A 23,174-nucleotide genomic window follows, 5' to 3' on the forward strand; every position below is an offset into this window, starting at 1 on the left:
AAAAAAAAAGTATACCTCATTTTAACTAAAAGCAAGGAATGCTACTTCTGCTTTTAGGCAGGATTGCTCATTCCTCCCTTCACTACTCCAACTCCTAATGTAACTAACCTGATTCAGCAAATCAATTAATACATTAGGATCAGGTGCATCTACATCCATGAGGACAAACTCATACAATAAACAAAAAAATGCAGCTGAAAAACATCTGAATTGTTGTTGAAAGGATTTGCACTTGAGGTCTGGCTTTATAAGAACAATTGTTTATTTTTGTATTCCATAATTGAGCAAATAATTTCCAATGACTATAACCAGTCCCCTATGACTAAAATAAAACTCAATTTGTATATATAAACCGCAAATTAGTAAAGTACATTGTATCCCTGGTTTGTGTGGCATGTGACTCAGTCTGATCCATCACCTTCATCTTCATCCTGGAAAACAGGAAAAAAAAGGTTAATGAGTACTTAGGATGTTATTACTATATATATATATATATTGTCTTAAATACTTGTCAATTTTTTTTTTTTAATTAACTGCTTTCTTGTTGACCCACCAGCTTCTTATCCTTATCTTCCCGTACCCCTGAAGCTGTGGCCTCAAAGTCGTGCAGGGTCAACGTGGCCATCCAGCTGGCCATGGAGCCTTCCTGGGCCTCGGTCTGCACGATGCTGGGGTAGATGTGCTCCTCCTTGAAGGCCTGGATCGAGTCCTCCTCCTGGGTCCATTCCAGCCTCTCGTGGATGCCGTCCCCACCAAAGCGTTTATTGTACCTGTCAAAGTGGACCTTCTCCAGCACCAGCCCCAGCCCCGGGGCCTTAGGCACATCCACCTTCTCCTCCCCCCAGCTCTTCTGCAGAACTTCGTCCCCGGCGTAGCCCTTCATCACTGCGATCACCAGACCGATCATCTTCCTGATTTGGTGCATCATGAAGCTTTGGCCTCGCACGGTGACGACGGCAAACTCGGTGCCGCCGCGCACAAAGGGGTCGCCGCACGACATCTCGGTGATGTAACGGCGGGCGCTGGGGTCTTTCGGAGCCTTCTGTGATGTGAAGTTGTGGAAGTTGCGGGTGCCCTTGTACTGGGCAAAGAGACGGTTGACTCTCTGCAGTGTCTCTGGCTCTAAACGGAAGGCAGCGGAATTCTGGGTGTCGTAGTCCTTTGGAGCAAAGGCCACACTGGGAAGCATGTAAGAGTATGTGCGAGCGTCACAGTTGTTTTTGGAATTGAAACCCCCCGTGACTCTCTTGAAGCCTATTGAAATAAAAAAAAATAGAAGCAACTAGAAGATGAGTGTAACTGAGACCATGTGCCTCATATTTAGAGTAATCCACACTGAATCTGACATAAAAGGCTTCATATTTTCCAACCGCACTGTATTTGACAATGTAATCTCACCTAGCACTCTTATTTGTGCTGGAAGATAAGAGTTGATTTTCTCGACTATTTCTTCAATCAGCCAAAGTTTCAGCGATACCACTTGACCAGCAGCAGAAACACCCTTACAAAAAAAAATAAAAAATACGTTTTGAGAATGAATGCACGGCATGTCTAGATTTATGTATATTCATACAATACAGTAAACATATCAAACAGCAACTACTCAAGAGTTCTTCCAAACTATGCCTACCAATGTTCATACCTTGTCGGTTCTCGCACATCTTTGGAAAGACATTTTCTTCATGTCATCACCATGGTTTTCCGGAATGCATCCAGCCTTTATAAGTGCCGTGATCAACTCATCTTCAATGGTCATGAACTTGCAAGAGCCAGAATTTCTCTAAACACAAATGTCCAAACCAAGACATAAGGTAACGACAGTGACAGATAATCTATGTGTATTTAGACCACTTGAAAATAAGATAGCTACCTGCATGCCATAGTACCCTTTTCCTGAATAGGCCATAAGAAGAACCACTTTCTTTTTAGGGTATTTCTTCTCATCCGCAGCTTGATCCTCCTCAGTTTTCACCTTCTTCGAGATGTGCCCATTCTCTCCCAAGTCCCCGCTTCCTTCCTCAACTCGCTTCAGTGACTTGGCGGTCTGCATGTTCTCACACTCGTTGCTCATCATCCAACGGGACCCCACAAACTTGTTAAGGCAACCTAATCAGAATCGATTTTATTCGCCATGAATGTTTGCACAAACAAGGAATTTACTTTGGCAGGGAGGTGCATACATTAAACATATAGGAATATTGGAACTTAGCATGGACATATAGAACGCATTCTTAACGAGATAACTCAACGAGCATTAAACTCTATCCTCACAGAGAATACCTGGGAATTGGTCTTGGTATCGCCTTATATACCCTCAAGAAGTCTGCCTTTTATATTCTGTCCTCCACATCTTAGAAGGCAGATCAGAGGTTGGGCACATCTTTCAAAGGGTCAGTTCAGAGCCTGCACGAGTTTGAGAATGGCAATATCACGCAAGCTTGAACTGGTTATGGAATACAGCTAGGGAGAAAAGACTCGCAAGTTCTGACCAATTCCCACTAGACAGACAGAAGGGTCAGTTAAAAGGTAAAATCTACAGTTGGCTTCAGATGATAGTTGAATCTACAGTGCACAAGATGTGTAGTACAACTGTTCCTACCAGGCTTACCTTTACAATTGATTTTCAATAATCGTGAACTTGCTAAGACACTCAATAACGGACGAATTGTCAGCATATCTTGAAAAGCGATGGGGTGAACAGTAACGGAGGCAAGTAGGTCAGCTGCCTCATTCCCATCCAGCTAATCTGAGCTAACTAAACTTAGCATCAAATAACAGGGTTCCGCTAGCGAGTTTTTCTAGCCAGCCGTTCAAGATAGCAAAATGAATAGAGATAAAAAAAAACTTTTAGACGCTGCACTCACGAACTATCATCAAAAATGGATGTCCCAATCGCGACCTAGCACGTTAGAAGTAGCTAGCTACAGTATACATATTTGTAATGTAAATAGCCTAGCTAGTGGTACATCAAGTGGGAACACACATGGCTACACGAAACTTTAACCTTTCTATCGCGAGAGTGGATATAAAATAGGGTGCACGCGCACTCACTCACTGTGCACACGTCTCCTCTGATCTGATGTTAGCTAGCTGGAAGCTATCCCGCGACGTCTTTTCATAAATGCTGTACATTTTTGCCTGTGGTTCCAGAGTGGTTAGTCGACGTTTTCTGCAAGGGGATAACTGTTAAAGCTAAAGTCCACGTTTTTGAAAATCTTCTGATTCTAGCAACAACAGGCCAGCAACTGGACTATAGCTAGCTACTACTGACCACAGCAGCTTGACTTCAGTTTTAAGACCGAGGCCTCGTTCTCCCTGTCCTCAGAAAGATGAGCTTTCTATTGTAAGTTTGTTAGCTAACAGATATCTACTGTGGATCATTGTGTTGGAAGTTTAATAACCCTTTCTTTTAATGTTTTGGTATTTGTTTTGGGTGAACTGAGCGACATTTAGCGAGTCCATTAACTGGCAATACAAATGACCTGGGGATTTTGTTTTTTGTTTGACTGCTTCTTCAGCAATATTTATGATTTTAGAATAATGGCTAGCCGGTTACTGTGGTACTGTAGTAGATGACTTTCTTTCCATAGTGTAGCCTGTTTTACTATTCAGAAACTGACGTAGCCTACAAATTAACTAATAGTATGAGCCCTAACTTAGGGTAACCCTAACTGCGTGTTAGTTCAACAGTCACTTGATTAGGGAAAGCTGCCAGTGCTGCTACAAAATAACACGTCTGACAGATAAATTCTCGTTGGACTGAAGTTGACAGTGCTTTTCAACATTTAAAGTTCAGCTGAACTGGAAATAGACCAAGCTAGGGTCTAAGCATTTGCCCTGTCTACGATTTTGCTGGCTGCCTCACAAGTACTGCTTCAAAGTGCGTGCTATGGTAGCCAATGGGATGTACATTTACATTTTACATTTATTCATTTAGCAGACGCTTTTATCCAAAGCGACTTCCAAGAGAGAGCTTTACAGTGCATAGGTCACTGATAATAACAACAAGATAGCCCCACAGCATTGCGGGTAGTCAAAAACAAGAAGTACATATTGTGAACAACCAAAAAATAGTGCTAAAGGGAAGAAACCATAAGAGCATGTAGTTAAACAAGTTAAAATTACACAACATTAATCTCTAAGTGCAGGTGTACCTGTAGGAAAGCAATAAAAATAGGATTAACTAAAATAGAATACAACAGTTTAAATCAGCTACCACTAACCAACAAGAGCAACAGTCTAAGCAGGAGTCATTGTGATACTTGAGGAAACTAGCGTTGGGTTCAGCAAACTATTCCTAAATACCATTGTACTCCCGGAACAAGTGCGTCTTGAGCCTTCTCTTGAAGGTGGAGAGACAGTCCGTGTCTCTGATGGAGGTGGGGAGTTGATTCCACCACTGGGGTGCCATGTAGTTTCAATGTGTACTTATTTATTAAACTATAATGAAGGCATGACAAGGCATATGATATGTGTTGGTATCAAACATGTATAAGTCATATGATGTTGAATGGTATGGGGACAGCCACTGAGTCCAGAAGATGGAAAGAAGTGGCTGGTAAATCAACATCTCTCTCAACACACAATTTGCCTATTCTACGTCATTTTTTTATGTTTATTGTCTCACAGTGGCAATCGGTCGTCCAAGACTTTTAAACCCAAAAAGAACATACCAGAGGGCTCTCATCAATATGAGCTTTTGAAACACGCCGAGGCTACGCTGGGAAGTGGAAACCTCCGAATGGCAGTCATGCTCCCGGAGGGAGAGGATCTGAACGAGTGGGTCGCAGTCAACAGTAAGGGGCTAATCTGCACATCTCCATCTTCTATACACATTTAGTAAGGGGCTAATCTGCACATCTCCAGATTCTACACACATTTAGTAAGGGGCTAATCTGCACATCTCCAGATTCTACACACATTTAGTAAGGGACTAATCTGCACATCTCCAGTTTCTACACACATTTAGTAAGGGGCTAATCTGCACATCTCCAGTTTCTACACACATTTAGTAAGGGGCTAATCTGCACATCTCCAGATTCTACACACATTTAGTAAGGGGCTAATCTGCACATCTCCAGATTCTACACACATTTAGTAAGGGGCTAATCTGCACATCTCCAGTTTCTACACACATTTAGTAAGGGGCTAATCTGCACATCTCCAGCTTCTACACACATTTAGTAAGGGGCTAATCTGCACATCTCCAGATTCTACACACATTTAGTAAGGGGCTAATCTGCACATCTCCAGATTCTACACACATTTAGTAAGGGGCTAATCTGCACATCTCCAGATTCTACACACATTTAGTAAGGGGCTAATCTGCACATCTCCAGCTTCTACACACATTTAGTAAGGGGCTAATCTGCACATCTCCAGATTCTACACACATTTAGTAAGGGGCTAATCTGCACATCTCCAGATTCTACACACATTTAGTAAGGGGCTAATCTGCACATCTCCAGTTTCTACACACATTTAGTAAGGGGCTAATCTGCACATCTCCAGCTTCTACACACATTTAGTAAGGGGCTAATCTGCACATCTCCAGATTCTACACACATTTAGTAAGGGGCTAATCTGCACATCTCCAGATTCTACACACATTTAGTAAGGGGCTAATCTGCACATCTCCAGCTTCTACACACATTTAGTAAGGGGCTAATCTGCACATCTCCAGCTTCTACACACATTTAGTAAGGGGCTAATCTGCACATCTCCAGCTTCTACACACATTTAGTAAGGGGCTAATCTGCACATCTCCAGATTCTACACACATTTAGTAAGGGGCTAATCTGCACATCTCCAGCTTCTACACACATTTAGTAAGGGGCTAATCTGCACATCTCCAGCTTCTACACACATTTAGTAAGGGGCTAATCTGCACATCTCCAGATTCTACACACATTTAGTAAGGGGCTAATCTGCACATCTCCAGATTCTACACACATTTAGTAAGGGGCTAATCTGCACATCTCCAGCTTCTACACACATTTAGTAAGGGGCTAATCTGCACATCTCCAGCTTCTACACACATTTAGTAAGGGGCTAATCTGCACATCTCCAGATTCTACACACATTTAGTAAGGGGCTAATCTGCACATCTCCAGATTCTACACACATTTAGTAAGGGGCTAATCTGCACATCTCCAGCTTCTACACACATTTAGTAAGGGGCTAATCTGCACATCTCCAGCTTCTACACACATTTAGTAAGGGGCTAATCTGCACATCTCCAGATTCTACACACATTTAGTAAGGGGCTAATCTGCACATCTCCAGATTCTACACACATTTAGTAAGGGGCTAATCTGCACATCTCCAGCTTCTACACACATTTAGTAAGGGGCTAATCTGCACATCTCCAGCTTCTACACACATTTAGTAAGGGGCTAATCTGCACATCTCCAGATTCTACACACATTTAGTAAGGGGCTAATCTGCACATCTCCAGCTTCTACACACATTTAGTAAGGGGCTAATCTGCACATCTCCAGCTTCTACACACATTTAGTAAGGGGCTAATCTGCACATCTCCAGCTTCTACACACATTTAGTAAGGGGCTAATCTGCACATCTCCAGATTCTACACACATTTAGTAAGGGGCTAATCTGCACATCTCCAGCTTCTACACACATTTAGTAAGGGGCTAATCTGCACATCTCCAGCTTCTACACACATTTGGTAAGGGGCTAATCTGCACATCTCCAGATTCTACACACATTTAGTAAGGGGCTAATCTGCACATCTCCATCTTCTATACACATTTAGTAAGGGACTAATCTGCACATCTCCAGCTTCTACACACATTTAGTAAAGGGCTAATCTGCACATCTCCAGCTTCTACACACATTTAGTAAGGGGCTAATCTGCACATCTCCAGCTTCTACACACATTTAGTAAGGGGCTAATCTGCACATCTCCAGCTTCTACACACATTTAGTAAGGGGCTAATCTGCACATCTCCAGCTTCTACACACATTTAGTAAGGGGCTAATCTGCACATCTCCAGATTCTACACACATTTAGTAAGGGACTAATCTGCACATCTCCAGTTTCTACACACATTTAGTAAGGGGCTAATCTGCACATCTCCAGCTTCTACACACATTTAGTAAGGGGCTAATCTGCACATCTCCAGATTCTACACACATTTAGTAAGGGGCTAATCTGCACATCTCCAGCTTCTACACACATTTAGTAAGGGGCTAATCTGCACATCTCCAGATTCTACACACATTTAGTTAGGGGCTAATCTGCACATCTCCAGATTCTACACACATTTAGTAAGGGGCTAATCTGCACATCTCCAGATTCTACACACATTTAGCAAGGGGCTAATCTGCACATCTCCAGCTTCTACACACATTTAGTAAGGGGCTAATCTGCACATCTCCAGCTTCTACACACATTTAGTAAGGGGCTAATCTGCACATCTCCAGCTTCTACACACATTTAGTAAGGGGCTAATCTGCACATCTCCAGCTTCTACACACATTTAGTAAGGGGCTAATCTGCACAGCTTCTACACACATTTAGTAAGGGGCTAATCTGCACATCTTTCTACACACATTTAGTAAGGGGCTAATCTGCACATCTACAGCTTCTACACACATTTAGTAAGGGGCTAATCTGCACATCTCCAGTTTCTACACACATTTAGTAAGGGGCTAATCTGCACATCTCCAGATTCTACACACATTTAGTAAGGGGCTAATCTGCACATCTCCAGCTTCTACACACATTTAGTAAGGGGCTAATCTGCACATCTCCAGATTCTACACACATTTAGTAAGGGGCTAATCTGCACATCTCCAGATTCTACACACATTTAGTAAGGGGCTAATCTGCACATCTCCAGCTTCTACACACATTTAGTAAGGGGCTAATCTGCACATCTCCAGCTTCTACACACATTTAGTAAGGGGCTAATCTGCACATCTCCAGCTTCTACACACATTTAGTAAGGGGCTAATCTGCACATCTCCAGCTTCTACACACATTTAGTAAGGGGCTAATCTGCACATCTCCAGTTTCTACACACATTTAGTAAGGGGCTAATCTGCACATCTCCAGTTTCTACACACATTTAGTAAGGGGCTAATCTGCACATCTCCAGCTTCTACACACATTTAGTAAGGGGCTAATCTGCACATCTCCAGTTTCTACACACATTTAGTAAGGGACTAATCTGCACATCTCCAGCTTCTACACACATTTAGTAAGGGGCTAATCTGCACATCTCCAGATTCTACACACATTTAGTAAGGGACTAATCTGCACATCTCCAGATTCTACACACATTTAGTAAGGGGCTAATCTGCACATCTCCAGCTTCTACACACATTTAGTAAGGGGCTAATCTGCACATCTCCAGCTTCTACACACATTTAGTAAGGGGCTAATCTGCACATCTCCAGATTCTACACACATTTAGTAAGGGACTAATCTGCACATCTCCAGTTTCTACACACATTTAGTAAGGGGCTAATCTGCACATCTCCAGCTTCTACACACATTTAGTAAGGGGCTAATCTGCACATCTCCAGATTCTACACACATTTAGTAAGGGGCTAATCTGCACATCTCCAGCTTCTACACACATTTAGTAAGGGGCTAATCTGCACATCTCCAGATTCTACACACATTTAGTAAGGGGCTAATCTGCACATCTCCAGATTCTACACACATTTAGTAAGGGGCTAATCTGCACATCTCCAGCTTCTACACACATTTAGTAAGGGGCTAATCTGCACATCTCCAGCTTCTACACACATTTAGTAAGGGGCTAATCTGCACATCTCCAGCTTCTACACACATTTAGTAAGGGGCTAATCTGCACATCTCCAGCTTCTACACACATTTAGTAAGGGGCTAATCTGCACATCTCCAGTTTCTACACACATTTAGTAAGGGGCTAATCTGCACATCTACAGCTTCTACACACATTTAGTAAGGGGCTAATCTGCACATCTCCAGCTTCTACACACATTTAGTAAGGGGCTAATCTGCACATCTCCAGATTCTACACACATTTAGTAAGGGGCTAATCTGCACATCTCCAGCTTCTACACACATTTAGTAAGGGGCTAATCTGCACATCTCCAGATTCTACACACATTTAGTAAGGGGCTAATCTGCACATCTCCAGATTCTACACACATTTAGTAAGGGGCTAATCTGCACATCTCCAGCTTCTACACACATTTAGTAAGGGGCTAATCTGCACATCTCCAGTTTCTACACACATTTAGTAAGGGGCTAATCTGCACATCTCCAGCTTCTACACACATTTAGTAAGGGGCTAATCTGCACATCTCCAGCTTCTACACACATTTAGTAAGGGGCTAATCTGCACATCTCCAGCTTCTACACACATTTAGTAAGGGGCTAATCTGCACATCTCCAGTTTCTACACACATTTAGTAAGGGGCTAATCTGCACATCTACAGCTTCTACACACATTTAGTAAGGGGCTAATCTGCACATCTCCAGCTTCTACACACATTTAGTAAGGGACTAATCTGCACATCTCCAGATTCTACACACATTTAGTAAGGGGCTAATCTGCACATCTCCAGATTCTACACACATTTAGTAAGGGGCTAATCTGCACATCTCCAGCTTCTACACACATTTAGTAAGGGGCTAATCTGCACATCTCCAGCTTCTACACACATTTAGTAAGGGGCTAATCTGCACATCTCCAGCTTCTACACACATTTAGTAAGGGGCTAATCTGCACATCTCCAGCTTCTACACACATTTAGTAAGGGGCTAATCTGCACATCTCCAGTTTCTACACACATTTAGTAAGGGGCTAATCTGCACATCTCCAGTTTCTACACACATTTAGTAAGGGGCTAATCTGCACATCTCCAGCTTCTACACACATTTAGTAAGGGGCTAATCTGCACATCTCCAGTTTCTACACACATTTAGTAAGGGGCTAATCTGCACATCTCCAGATTCTACACACATTTAGTAAGGGACTAATCTGCACATCTCCAGCTTCTACACACATTTAGTAAGGGGCTAATCTGCACATCTCCAGTTTCTACACACATTTAGTAAGGGGCTAATCTGCACATCTCCAGATTCTACACACATTTAGTAAGGGGCTAATCTGCACATCTCCAGTTTCTACACACATTTAGTAAGGGGCTAATCTGCACATCTCCAGATTCTACACACATTTAGTAAGGGGCTAATCTGCACATCTCCAGCTTCTACACACATTTAGTAAGGGGCTAATCTGCACATCTCCAGTTTCTACACACATTTAGTAAGGGGCTAATCTGCACATCTCCAGATTCTACACACATTTAGTAAGGGACTAATCTGCACATCTCCAGTTTCTACACACATTTAGTAAGGGGCTAATCTGCACATCTCCAGCTTCTACACACATTTAGTAAGGGGCTAATCTGCACATCTCCAGATTCTACACACATTTAGTAAGGGGCTAATCTGCACATCTCCAGCTTCTACACACATTTAGTAAGGGGCTAATCTGCACATCTCCAGATTCTACACACATTTAGTAAGGGGCTAATCTGCACATCTCCAGATTCTACACACATTTAGTAAGGGGCTAATCTGCACATCTCCAGCTTCTACACACATTTAGTAAGGGGCTAATCTGCACATCTCCAGCTTCTACACACATTTAGTAAGGGGCTAATCTGCACATCTCCAGCTTCTACACACATTTAGTAAGGGGCTAATCTGCACATCTCCAGCTTCTACACACATTTAGTAAGGGGCTAATCTGCACATCTCCAGTTTCTACACACATTTAGTAAGGGGCTAATCTGCACATCTACAGCTTCTACACACATTTAGTAAGGGGCTAATCTGCACATCTCCAGCTTCTACACACATTTAGTAAGGGGCTAATCTGCACATCTCCAGATTCTACACACATTTAGTAAGGGGCTAATCTGCACATCTCCAGCTTCTACACACATTTAGTAAGGGGCTAATCTGCACATCTCCAGATTCTACACACATTTAGTAAGGGGCTAATCTGCACATCTCCAGATTCTACACACATTTAGTAAGGGGCTAATCTGCACATCTCCAGCTTCTACACACATTTAGTAAGGGGCTAATCTGCACATCTCCAGCTTCTACACACATTTAGTAAGGGGCTAATCTGCACATCTCCAGTTTCTACACACATTTAGTAAGGGGCTAATCTGCACATCTCCAGCTTCTACACACATTTAGTAAAGGGCTAATCTGCACATCTCCAGTTTCTACACACATTTAGTAAGGGGCTAATCTGCACATCTCCAGATTCTACACACATTTAGTAAGGGACTAATCTGCACATCTCCAGCTTCTACACACATTTAGTAAGGGGCTAATCTGCACATCTCCAGATTCTACACACATTTAGTAAGGGACTAATCTGCACATCTCCAGCTTCTACACACATTTAGTAAGGGGCTAGTCTGCACATCTCCAGATTCTACACACATTTAGTAAGGGGCTAATCTGCACATCTACAGCTTCTACACACATTTAGTAAGGGGCTAATCTGCACATCTCCAGCTTCTACACACATTTAGTAAGGGGCTAATCTGCACATCTCCAGATTCTACACACATTTAGTAAGGGGCTAATCTGCACATCTCCAGCTTCTACACACATTTAGTAAGGGGCTAATCTGCACATCTCCAGCTTCTACACACATTTTCATGACCTTCAAGACGTTTCCCCTAAATATCACTCCCTGCCCCAAGCACGTCACATCACCCGCATAACATGTTAAGCCTTTCGTCAGATTTTTGCAAATGGATCGGAGATGTGTCAGCAACCTCGTTTTTCACTTCTGTAGAGTCAACTTTCAGCTCAGTTCACTGTCAGGAGAGGACATTAACATTCACTCCAAGGAGTGCTATGTTGGCTAGGGGAGAGACAGACCTCTTTGTACTGCCAGCTCTTTTGTTTGAGGTCTTACATTAAGTTAAATGACTTTGCCAGCGGATGTCTTATTTCCTGTGTAGCACGCATCCAGTGACCTCACTCTTGGAAAGTCTGATGTTCTGTGGTGAGATCAGCAAACAGTAGACTGACCTTAGCTTTGACTGCAGGTCCCACAATGTCTGCACGCGATCCTCTATCTATGCCATAAGGGAAGACTTGAACATGAGTCTCGTCTTTGAGATGCGACTGTGCTATAATACTGCATGTGATTGGGAGTTGACACAACCTGTATGTTACGCGGAGACTGTTCACTCTATGCTTTTCTTATTGGATAGCCACGTATAAATGTTTGAGCGCACACGAGAGGGTCCTTGACGAGTGTTTCTTTTCCAGCTGTGGATTTCTTCAACCAGATCAACATGCTCTATGGCACCATAACAGACTTCTGCACCGAGGAAAGCTGCCCTGTCATGTCCGCTGGGCTCAAGTAAGGGTCTGCATAAATACGTGTTGAAAGACGGGTTGGATGTTTGCATGTTTTTTTTATTTTTTATGATCCAACGATTATTGCAACTTCTCTCGTATAGGTATGAGTACCATTGGGCAGATGGAACCAACATCAAGAAGCCAATCAAATGTTCAGCTCCCAAGTACATTGACTATCTAATGACCTGGGTGCAAGACCAACTCGACGATGAGACGCTTTTCCCATCCAAAATAGGTATGAGTTGTAGTCTTGCAGTCCATTTCGGTTAAAGATTGTATTGCACTCAATCGCGTTTTTCTCGCTCTCAGACCCTGCCGTGTTTGTCTGTGGCTACCATGTGATCTCTTACGTTGGTAACACTTTAGATGAGCTCACCAAATTCATAATTTATTAACCACTTTGTTACCTATTAGTTATTTATTTATTGTTTATACAAAATGTATCATTAGTAAAGCATTTGTTCACACGGTTAGGGTTCGGGTTTAGGGCTAGGGTTTAGGGTTTAAGTTTTGGTTAGGGTTTAGCTTTTTTTAGCTACATTTTGTATGAACAACAAATAACTAATGGTGAACAAACCGTTAACTAATAAGTAACAAATTGGTTAATAAATTATGTATCATTAGTAAAGCTAAACCCTAACCAAAACTTAAACCCTAGCCCTAAACCCGAACCCTAACCCTAACTCTGTGAACAAATGCTTTACTAATGATACATTTTGTACGAACAACAAATAACTAAAGGTGAACAAACCGTTAACTAACAAGTAACAAATTGGTTAATAAATGATGAATTTGGTGAGCTCATCTAAAGTGTTACCCTTCCGTTTTCACCCCAAGGTGTGCCCTTCAAGCGGAACTTCATGTCGGTGGCTAAGACCATCCTGAAGCGCCTGTTCAGGGTCTACGCCCACATCTACCACCAGCACTTTGACTCTGTGATGCAGCTTCAGGAGGAGGCTCATTTAAACACGTCGTTCAAACACTTCATCTTTTTCGTACAGGTAAAGTAAACCGCAACATGCCAAGAGGTGTTGGGTAGGTGTCTGTGGACGACGAGTGTTAGGAAGAGGGTTTTGCAAATGTTGTCCCCGGAAACGAAAGGAGACGAGGGCTGAAACGAGTGAAAACGTGATCAAGGAAACTGTTGTATTTTCTTGTGTTTTACAGGAGTTTGGCTTGATTGACAGGAAAGAGTTGGTCCCGCTACAGGAGCTGATTGAGAAACTGACAACCAAAGACAGATAGGCTGCGAGGTATTCCTGCAGCCTGTGGTCTATACTTAGTTTGCACAGATACCCACCCTATGAGAGCTATTGTATGCAGTACATGAGGAAGTGTTCTTGATATGGCCAGGATTGAGGAAGGCTGTACTTCTGTTAGGCACCTGGAGATACAGTATGGAGTTAGCCTAACCCATTAGCGCTAGCTTTTTGCTGGTACATTTATTAACCTATATTAACAGTTTCGGCGAACTCAAGAAACGTATTCCTTTTCTGTTTGCATTTATCTTCAAATGATTGGAATATCCCTACTACAAGTGAAGAGGTACATACATTAGGAAGGTTCTAGTGGTACAACAGTGTGAACAAATAAGTTGTTGGTGCCATTCCGCCCCCCCCCCCCCCCCCCCCCCCCCCCAACTAGATTTCCTGACTAGAGTCAATGAATAACCCAATATCCTGCTTAGGTCTTGAACTACTGTTATAGAATGACAAGACCTTTACTTATCGAGTCCCTTAAAGTCACCAGTAACTCCACATTCCCAAGTGCCTAACATGGCTCACGTTCACTCTCCATCTGGTACAGTAGACCTTTTACGCTAGGATAAAACGAACACTTAGTCTAGGAAAAGAGAGTTTTAGCCCTACTCAGATTCATGCAGAACCCCCCTCCCCCCCTTCCCAGAACACACGCAATATATAAATCTGTGTTTTTTTATGGTTAGAGTTATGATCTTATCAGCTTCACATTTCCTAAACATTTATAACCCATAGGATGCCTCTGTCTTGTATTATCTTACCAGCCATGAAGCACTTTGTAAAACGTTTTTAAATTCTCGCCCCTCCATTTTTTCCTTGAATGTTGCTCCCACGTTATTTGTTCCCGCACAGAATGTCAATGCAATGCTTAACTACCCAATGAAAGATGTGATTTCTTATGCTTTTGTATGGTCGTTTTGAGTTTGGTAGTGCCGTGCTTCAGAGAGCAGACGCATGGACATCCCAACATGAAAATGGATTGTACTATGCAAAAAACGTATGCTAGGTTTACACTGGAGATGAAAAGCATTGATTATTTTAGTCATGTACTTCTGACCATTTAACAATAATTGTGGAACAATTGTTTTTGCTCTTCTATTTTTCTCTTTGTTTTACCTAAAAGTGATAGCACTGAAGAGTGAGTATGCAGTAAGGGTTGAAAGCAATGAATTTCATTGTTTTTCTTTTTTTAATGTTATTTTCTAAACTTGTCTTTATTGGGAAGATGTGAAATGTATGAGATGTAACCCACAGAGCATAGGGTTTGGTGTTTCTTGGAAAGCATATTTTATAAGCATGGTGTGATCCTTGGGTGTTGTTAGCCCAGTTTTAAAGGGGACTTTCGCCTTTACCCTACTACCCCTTACGTCTACTAAATGCTTTGTTGTCATATAGTCTAGCTTATACGTTAGAAATTGAATGTGATTGTTCATCAGACAACCTGAAACGTTGTAATTGTAACAAAGCCATCTATTTGTCATGCCTCTTTGCTCTATGAAAAATCTAAATACACATGGCACAAGTTGATACTGTACCTATAGTGTATATTCCCCTGGCTGTAATATAATCAAATGAATCGGTTGTAAATAATGTGGTTGAGAGGGTTTTCAAAGCTACTGAATTGAATGAATGCTGTTTACAAGGCAAATAAAGAGGATCTTTGAAAGCGTTGGTTATTTTTTGGTATCGTTAATACTCAATTTGCTCCAACTGTAGCCTATGAATAGCTTAGTGAATGAGTGAGCAGTCGGGGCAAGTGAAGTCAGTGGAAACATTGATGTGGGCGGAGTTAGGCAATTGCCACATCTTTGGCAGCTGTTTCCGTATGGCGCGAAAGCTTCAAACCTTCACCGGCGCTCAAGACATAACTTATTTGCCAGTAGACAACGTCTACATTTGTCGTTTAAAACAATGCCGTCGACACAGAAGAGGGCTTGTCTTAGTCCAGTAAACGATAATAAGGAGAAAAGAATCATGCGAATTTCAATAGAAGGCAATATTGGTAAGTAGCTTAAAAGGCAACATAGCCCAAGTAGGAAGAAGGGCTGCAGTAGGTTACAACATAAATACACAACCGTGGTACTTACATGTCATTTGGTGACACTATACTTAATTACGTATTACTTAATTAGCTATAAGCTACCATAATGTGTTACTGTGTAGGCTCTGTGCGTTTGTGCAATCAGTTAAGTGTTGGCACATCTTTTAAGTCGGTATTTGTCAATGCATTAAACGTTTTGGCTCGTCAAATTGTCTATATGGGACTAAAATAGGCCCTCATTTAAGCTAGTTTTTTTAGTTGTAGTCCATAGATGCAGATGCAAAAAGTCCCGCGCTGAAAATGTATACTGTCATAAGATCGAATTATATCTTCACTCGCATGTCCATATTATGGGTTATTTGTAGAACTGCCTGGACATCTGGTAATACAAGTGTCAATACATTATTAAATGTATCGGAAAGAATCCATAACCTTAACGTTAATACACTTAATTCATCCATTGTCTTACTTCCGCATATCCTCTCCAGCGGCAGGCAAATCGACATTTGTGCGCCTCTTGGAGGAGCAGAGCAATGACTGGGAAGTTGTACCTGAACCAATCGCTAGGTGGTGCAATGTACAAACCCAGATGAGTGATTTTGAGGTAAATAAAACATTCACTTTAACTTAAACCTGAGTGAAAATCAACAATGAGTGATTGTGTTTGTATTGAAGGTGGTTCAAAGAATTTAGAGTCAAGCTATGTAATAATTGGTTGATACATCTCTGAAGACCGTACTGTCTCAGCCCTTGGAAAACTCGATGTGATTATTATGGCGTGTAGAGCTTTATCACAAGACTGCCCTGTGTTCTGGCATTGAGACACCTCTAATTGATCTGCATTGAGATGAGATTGGTCAATAATCCCTGGAATAATGAGGGAATTTGGATCTTGTCACTGGAGAATGTCATGTTAATGAAGCTTTGTTAAGGATGAATGGGCAGGCCATTTAAAATCCCTTAATGCATTGTCAATTTACCTCAGAATTTCATCATGGTCTCATCACAACATCCAGATTGTGTGCCCCACCCTAGCTAAATCTGTTTTCAAAACTTTGCATTTGACACAAGTATCTGTGTGTGCGCTTGTATGGTTGTATTCAACAGAGTTTTGAATGCAGCTGCCATCTGGCCTAGTCCACTCTGGTCAGTATGTTAGATTACACACCCAGAGGAACAGATGGCGCCGCCCTGAACAGCTGAGCATGTCCGATCGTAGTCTTGAGACCCTCTGCTCTCCCCCCTATACACATGGTTGGGCTCACACTGCCCCAGTTGAACCTCCAGATGAAGCGTTCGATCTTGTTCATTATTCTCTCGAACCCTTCATCCTGAGCCCCTTATCTATCAATACCCAGACATGTAAGGACACACAAGCAATACCTCCATTTACACCGTCAGCATTTTTTCAATCTCATTATTCTAAGTACAGCGTGAACCATTCTGAGCAAGTGGGAGTTGCACTGACTCCTACACTGCTGGTGTGCAATCAGAGCCCATTCTCACTTGGTCCACTATGGGGACCTTCATTCACCAAGCCTTCTACATTCAGTTCAAGTGGTATGATCATTGTCTTTTCATATTAGAACTCAATAGAAGTGACCCCAACTCCTTTGCTGGCAGGAGCTCACCACCTCTCAGAAGAGCGGCGGCAATGTCCTGCAGATGATGTACGAGAAGCCCGAGAGGTGGGCATACACCTTCCAGACCTACGCCTGTATGAGCAGAGTACGCGCTCAAATCAAATCCACACAGGGCAAGCTCCGAGAGGCTGAGAACCCCGTCCAGTTCTTTGAGCGTTCCGTCTACAGTGACAGGTATGGACGGCGGCAGCGTCGATGACTGCCTTGAGTGAGCGGGACTGGATGTGACCAGGGCCGGCCCAAGGCATAAGCGAACTAAGAGGCTGCTTAGGGCCCCTGTGGCTACCAGAGGGCCCCCAAGAGCAAATTAAATTACAGTTTAATGTAATGTATTATTTAATGTATTATGTAAAAAATATATATATTCTTTTTTTTAATCTGCAACGATAAGCGATGTCGAGGGGCCCCCAAATCAATTTTGCTTAAGGCCCCATAAAGGTTTGGGCCGGCCCTGGATGTGACCTATGATTTCCTAAAACTTTTTCCTCATTCTTCCTCACATGTAGTGACGGAACTTCCAAATGACACCTTTTTGCTCTGGCGTGGTGTGCGTGTAGGTACATCTTTGCCGCCAACTTGTATGAGAGCGAGTGTCTTAACGACACAGAGTGGGCCATCTACCAGGACTGGCATGGCTGGCTCCACAGTCAGTTTGGAAAACACATTGAGCTGGACGGCATCGTCTACCTCAGAGCCGCACCGGAGGTACGCTCCGGCACACAGCCAACTCTCGCCGTCTCTCACTTCCCACCCTGCGCTGTCGGTTGAGAAGCTTTCTGGGAAAAGCAGAACAGTAAGACGTATTCAATGATTTTTTTTTGCGTGTGTGTAGAAATGTTTAGAGCGGCTGCACCTCCGAGGCCGTGAGGAGGAGCAGGGCATCCCTCTGGAGTACTTGGAGAAGCTCCACTTCAAACACGAGAGCTGGCTGCAGCACAAAACCATGCGGTGAGGCCCCGACGCGCAACCTGCTTACGTTGTAGAGTGTTTGTGTGTGAGAGAGAGAGAGAGAGAGAGAGAGAGAGAGAGAGAGAGGGGGGGGGGGGGTTGTCAGTGTGGACTCTAGAGGCTTACGTATTTAATAGGTAATTTATGATTTAGGAATGTGTTTCGATAAAGAAAGAGTTGGGACATTGGTTTGGTTCGTTTCTCAGGTCAATTGTGAGCCGAACATTTCCTAAAAAAAGCTGGATTGCATGAGTTCCTACTCGCGTAGAAAATCATTGCTGCCGATAGATGCTTGCATAAGCATCTTGGAAGTCAATGACGCATGTCTCATTTGATCTTTTGACCATCAGTATGGAGTTTGAGTATCTGAACAACGTGCCTGTTCTGACTCTGGACGTGAATGAAGACTTTAAAGGGGACCAAATCAAATGTGCTAACATGTTGGAAAAGGTGAGACGTGTTGCACCTTATTCTAAATATGTTTGGATAAACATATAGGGAACACTTATGTGAAGTTAGCACTAAAGAATGAATGGGACTATATTTAGCTTGTTTTTTTATGTTTCAAGAAAACATGGTGCTTGACTGTTTCAAACTTCCTGTTCTATGACTTCACAACAACACGCGCATAAACACATACACACACAGTTTCCTTAAAGGAACTGAAGCCTGACCAAAAGCATGCGACCGTTTCTATGCCGATTGGTAAATACCAGCGTTACGCATGATGTCTTCTCAAACATAGCTACACACATAATGTCACTGTATGTATATTGTGCTAACTGTTCTGCCTATTTCAGGTCAAAGACTTCCTCAGCTCATTGTAGACCGCAGCAGATGATTGGTGCCTGTGTGGAGAACAGAAGCCAATCACAGGGATGATTAAACTGTGATTGAGGAAATGTTGTCATTACAACTATGTCTTTCATTCACTCAAAGCATTTTAAATGTACTTATCTTATAGCTTAAGTGTACTTGCCTTCAAGGCCATTTTTGTAAAGATTTTTTCTTACGTGTGTTTTATATATTATGACCAATGTTCATGGGGAAAGGAAATAAAAAGAATACATTTATAGCGATATGATGGTGGTTTCCCTAACTGTTTCAATGCGACATTTGTAAACTTGTTTTATTTATGAAGGCTCCTATATTAACTTTTGATGAGCAAATCTGCTGCTGCTGTTGGGGTCCAGTATGATATGGAATTTGTGTTGGGTTGTTACAACGTCAATATCTTTTCTTTGACATTATATTCCTGACATTGTCAAAAGTGTTTATATACAGTATTAATCTATAAGATTATGCCATTTACGCCATAGTACCATCTAGGGCCAATGTCAGTATTTGACCACTTCTCAAAAAGGTAATGTGGTATATTGTTTTGTAACATAGAACATCTGAAGCACCTTAGATTTGCTGAATAAGCAAAAGACACACGATTCACAGAGATGTGCACCATGCAATAAGGTAACTAAATGTGAAAATTACAGTTATTTGGTTTACCAAAACCCTGGTGTTGTAGATGTGTATAATTATTGCAAGCTGACTCAAGAGTAAGCATACAAATGACCGTTAAATACAGGTTGAACTTGAAGAACTTCACTGTTTGCAGTCCTGAAATGTAGCCAAGTCATATGTCTTCTTGTCAAGTGAACTTAACCGTTGTGTGTGTTAATATTTGTGTGTGTTAATATGTGTGTTACTTACACAATATTCACGGGTCTGATATGCTCACAGTATTATTGGGGTTTTACAACAATTACAGCCAAAATCGTTTATGTAAATGGTTGGGGTAGAAAATTACATTTCTTACATTGTATCAAATTAATGTATCACTTGTTTATTGTAATATCACTGTGCTGGTTCCGTCGGGCCATTTAGTAGTGTCACACAAGACGGTAAAAAGTGCGGTTAAAGGGAGGAGAAATTCAGACTTGCAGGGAGACAGACAGGCTCTTGGTGCTATGTTCAGCAGCAGAAAGAAAGACAGAGTGAAGGCACATACAAACCATTTTAATTCATTTGTAGTTTGTCCCTTACACACACCGGTACTTCAATTACCCCTGCATGGCTCCGTCGTACCATTGGACCTGACATACCATATAGTACATTTGAAAGTGGGGTGCTGTGTGCGCTGCATAAATTAACTGTATTTGTAAGTCTTCCAAGAAAACGACACACGGCCAATGTTCTCAAGCTGAAAAGTTATTGAATGTAAAAAATATGTTTTATTAAGCATAATAAATCAGTCCCATAGACCAGAACTCCAATGAGTTAAAGGTGAGAGACAGTGAAAGGGGTTTATAACAACCCAGAGTAGCGTCGTTTTCTGACCTCTACCTCCCACTCGTGGCGTGACGTTACAAGAAGGAAGGTACTTAAAAATGGAAAGATACACGCTGGGCTCGCAGTACTTCTTCATTCTTAGGCAACAGCGTAATAAACTACAACGGAAATTCGAGGATTTTTCAAATAATGGAGTGATTAGGTCTAACAACATGATTTACATAGGTGTTACTTTATGTTTAGTTTGTAGCATCGATAACATGACTTTGATTCCGAACAGATAAGTGCAACATTTCAAAACAACTTTTGTCGTGATTATCACTAATTCATATTGATAGAAACTGAGTGAATTTAGCCTACATCATTAATCACGTTAATCAATTTATCGTGAAACAAACAAGTTCTCTTTAGTATCGATAGGTCGATAGCTTAGTGTAGGCTAAACCAATATATTGCCAACACTTATTGGGCAAGAGGACAGGACGGTACGTCGACTTCAGTAGCTTACTCCTTTGGAGTCAAACTTCAGAAAAAGCTGGACATAACTTTGGCAAAATGAGTACCGAGAAAAGCAAGTGAGTATATTTAAGTCTTGTATTTACTTTCCAGTTGGTTTTGGTGTCAACATTGCAACATATGCCTTGATATCAAGTAGAATGCACAATGCGTAGCCTATAAGTATCTGACAATAGTAGATCACATGAGGTCGTTGAATATAATGTGAAGTTACAGAGACGCAGATGTAGTTTAGGCTGTGGAAAGCATTCTAATTTCAGAGTAATGACATCCTTTGTGCAAATGAACTTATGCGTAAACCTGAGACCCATGAACGTTGCATAATAGCTAATGAGACTTATCAACTGTGCACATCTGCAACACCACTTCTTGTAAAATAGCATGAAATTAACGCATTGCATCTATTTGCATCCGCGTAAAATGTTTAATAATGGGATCCTCAATAATACTAATAGTTTAACACAATATAGGTATGGATAAGCCGCAGGTTGCCGCCACCACCACTTGTGTGAGACTATGGCTTGAGCGGTCACGGTAATCTATTTTCCGAGAACCTGTCACATTCAATTAGATTCTTGGTCTAAATCAGACGAGAAGGGAGGGACATACGTTATCTTTAGTTAAGTTTAAATTAGCCATATGCCATGAATAACTCTAGGCATTGTTTCAAGATCTAAAAAGTTCCGGTCTTGATGTGCCACTCCAATAGTTTATTTGTGGGCCAGCAAAATCACACGGAGTGTGTAATATTTGCTACAGTAATTACACACGGCTGTTGTCCATGGACGGCGGAGCGCGCAATAATTACGCACAGCACGCGCACTCAGTTACCTCTCAACGTTACTTCCTTCTCAGAGGGCGTTCTTTGGTCTAATATGCAAGACGGGGTTTAGTATGGATATATGTTGTAGTCATTTAAAGTGTGTTGTTGGAGACCATGTTTATCAACACCCATCTAGATTAGACAAGTAAGCTACGCAAGTTATAGGTTTAGCCATTCCAATTCATGTCAGGCAAGAAAGAAAGGCCACACAAGAAGTTGCCAAGAACTGTAGTTACAAACGATTTGTCATTGTTCTGTCTTTTTGTCGTGAGTAATGTGGTTTCTGAAAAAAGACAGGGAAGTCAGTGTCTCGTTAACTTGTCATCCATTTATCCATGTGTTGCTTCTTCTTGGTCAACGTCTCACGTGCATGAATACAGTATCAGGATTTTGTCAACTCAAACATCCAGTTTTGTCACGCTTACTAGAAATTCCTTAAAGTGATGAAAGACAAAACATACTTGCCAAACTTTTAAAATGACCATATCAATGCAATGGTCTTGAATAATTAATCACTGCACTCGTTGCCAAGCTGCGTTGCCTGTTGCTAGCTGTGCATGTGTGTGCTTCGGGTTCTCCCATAGCCTCTCGGGAGGTTGCGGAGCTTACATAAAGACCTTCAGGGTGGACCTGGTTGGTGGGATTTAGTGAGTCAGGCTGTCAGGAGCTGAAGGATCATCCCGATACCTGATTCTGAGCTGCTGATCCTGGTTCCTCACGCATTGACATGCTAATCTTGGAGCAGGAGGTCACCAACACGTCCTCGAGTGAGAAGTCTGAGCGTAGCATTGGTCTGGATGGCAGCCACAAACCATCCTTCTGCCTCTCATTCTTTCCTGAGTCTCAGGAGGAAGTGTAGGCTACCTGTTTTGCAGGTGATCCCAGGACGTGTAAAATGACCTCTGGAGACCAGTGTAATATACCTCAGTATCAAGCTAGGGCTTGACAGGCTAAACCCCAGCTATGATGACCTTATGTCTGACATAACAATCTGCTGCACACAAAGGTGTGGGAAGAGGTGTTAAATGCTCCTGTTCTAACATCACGCTCGGTGTGGATGTGTTAATGTCCTCGCACCTTTTGGTGAGAGTTCACACCAAATTCTTCATGAGTACTAAGAGGCTTTGTAGAATATGTTTTTGCCTGAATCCGATTACTTCAATTCACTTCCCTGCTGGTAATAATCAATGCCATTTGAATGAATAAAGTTCAGGGTTATGAACTATGTATTTTT

General features: G+C 42.0%; 4 protein-coding genes across 6 annotated transcripts in view; 3 read left to right on the forward strand and 1 right to left on the reverse strand.

Moving 5' to 3' along the window:
• Nucleotides 1-244: 244 nt before the first annotated feature.
• On the reverse strand, nt 245-3,135 carry pus1 (pseudouridine synthase 1). 3 transcript variants are annotated; one of them, XM_047014863.1, is made up of 7 exons: nt 2,609-2,699; nt 2,281-2,403; nt 1,871-2,106; nt 1,643-1,780; nt 1,399-1,501; nt 554-1,254; nt 245-431 (listed from the first exon to the last, which is right to left on the reverse strand). In XM_047014863.1, exons 3-7 carry the CDS (start codon nt 2,072-2,074, stop codon nt 402-404), a joined length of 1,176 nt encoding a protein of 391 aa, XP_046870819.1. In that variant the 5' UTR covers nt 2,075-2,106; nt 2,281-2,403; nt 2,609-2,699; the 3' UTR covers nt 245-401. The 3 variants fall into 3 exon arrangements, with proteins under 3 accessions (XP_046870819.1, XP_046870820.1, XP_046870818.1); XM_047014864.1 differs by lacking the exons at nt 2,281-2,403; nt 2,609-2,699 and adding an exon at nt 3,056-3,135; XM_047014862.1 differs by lacking the exon at nt 2,281-2,403 and having other exon boundaries at nt 2,609-3,012.
• Nucleotides 3,059-15,349, forward strand: LOC124463116 (MOB kinase activator 1B). Its single transcript, XM_047014867.1, has 6 exons — nt 3,059-3,343; nt 4,630-4,796; nt 12,332-12,425; nt 12,526-12,659; nt 13,262-13,425; nt 13,592-15,349. Exons 1-6 carry the CDS (start codon nt 3,330-3,332, stop codon nt 13,667-13,669), a joined length of 651 nt encoding a protein of 216 aa, XP_046870823.1. The 5' UTR covers nt 3,059-3,329; the 3' UTR covers nt 13,670-15,349.
• Nucleotides 15,350-15,476: 127 nt separating this feature from the next.
• On the forward strand, nt 15,477-19,770 carry dck (deoxycytidine kinase). The gene is made up of 7 exons (XM_047014866.1): nt 15,477-15,685; nt 16,213-16,328; nt 17,348-17,541; nt 17,925-18,072; nt 18,200-18,315; nt 18,666-18,765; nt 19,116-19,770. Exons 1-7 carry the CDS (start codon nt 15,595-15,597, stop codon nt 19,140-19,142), a joined length of 792 nt encoding a protein of 263 aa, XP_046870822.1. The 5' UTR covers nt 15,477-15,594; the 3' UTR covers nt 19,143-19,770.
• A 917-nt stretch (nt 19,771-20,687) lies between these two features.
• Nucleotides 20,688-23,174, forward strand: part of LOC124463256 (electrogenic sodium bicarbonate cotransporter 1-like) — a 33,419-nt gene continuing 30,932 nt past the window's right edge. Inside the window, exon 1 of the mRNA XM_047015083.1 lies at nt 20,688-21,176. Coding sequence (XP_046871039.1) covers nt 21,157-21,176 — 20 coding nt within the window. The 5' untranslated portion in view covers nt 20,688-21,156. The remainder of the gene's footprint in view (nt 21,177-23,174) is intronic.

The sequence above is a fragment of the Hypomesus transpacificus genome, unplaced genomic scaffold (assembly GCF_021917145.1).
Source record: "Hypomesus transpacificus isolate Combined female unplaced genomic scaffold, fHypTra1 scaffold_27, whole genome shotgun sequence".
NCBI lineage: Eukaryota > Metazoa > Chordata > Actinopteri > Osmeriformes > Osmeridae > Hypomesus > Hypomesus transpacificus.

Coding starts and splice junctions, on each gene's coding strand:
- pus1 (XM_047014862.1), bottom strand. CDS start 2,675: ATGCTGACAATTCGTCCGTTATTGAGTGTCTTAGCAAGTTCACGATTA. Junction 1,781..1,870: donor AAGGGTACTATGGCATGCAG/GTAGCTATCTTA, acceptor ATTTGTGTTTAG/AGAAATTCTGGCTCTTGCAA. Junction 432..553: donor AAGATAAGGATAAGAAGCTG/GTGGGTCAACAA, acceptor CCTGTTTTCCAG/GATGAAGATGAAGGTGATGG.
- LOC124463116 (XM_047014867.1), top strand. Junction 4,797..12,331: donor CGAGTGGGTCGCAGTCAACA/GTAAGGGGCTAA, acceptor TTTCTTTTCCAG/CTGTGGATTTCTTCAACCAG. Junction 13,426..13,591: donor ACTTCATCTTTTTCGTACAG/GTAAAGTAAACC, acceptor TGTGTTTTACAG/GAGTTTGGCTTGATTGACAG.
- dck (XM_047014866.1), top strand. CDS start 15,595: ATGCCGTCGACACAGAAGAGGGCTTGTCTTAGTCCAGTAAACGATAAT. Junction 15,686..16,212: donor TTCAATAGAAGGCAATATTG/GTAAGTAGCTTA, acceptor TATCCTCTCCAG/CGGCAGGCAAATCGACATTT. Junction 16,329..17,347: donor CCCAGATGAGTGATTTTGAG/GTAAATAAAACA, acceptor CTTTGCTGGCAG/GAGCTCACCACCTCTCAGAA.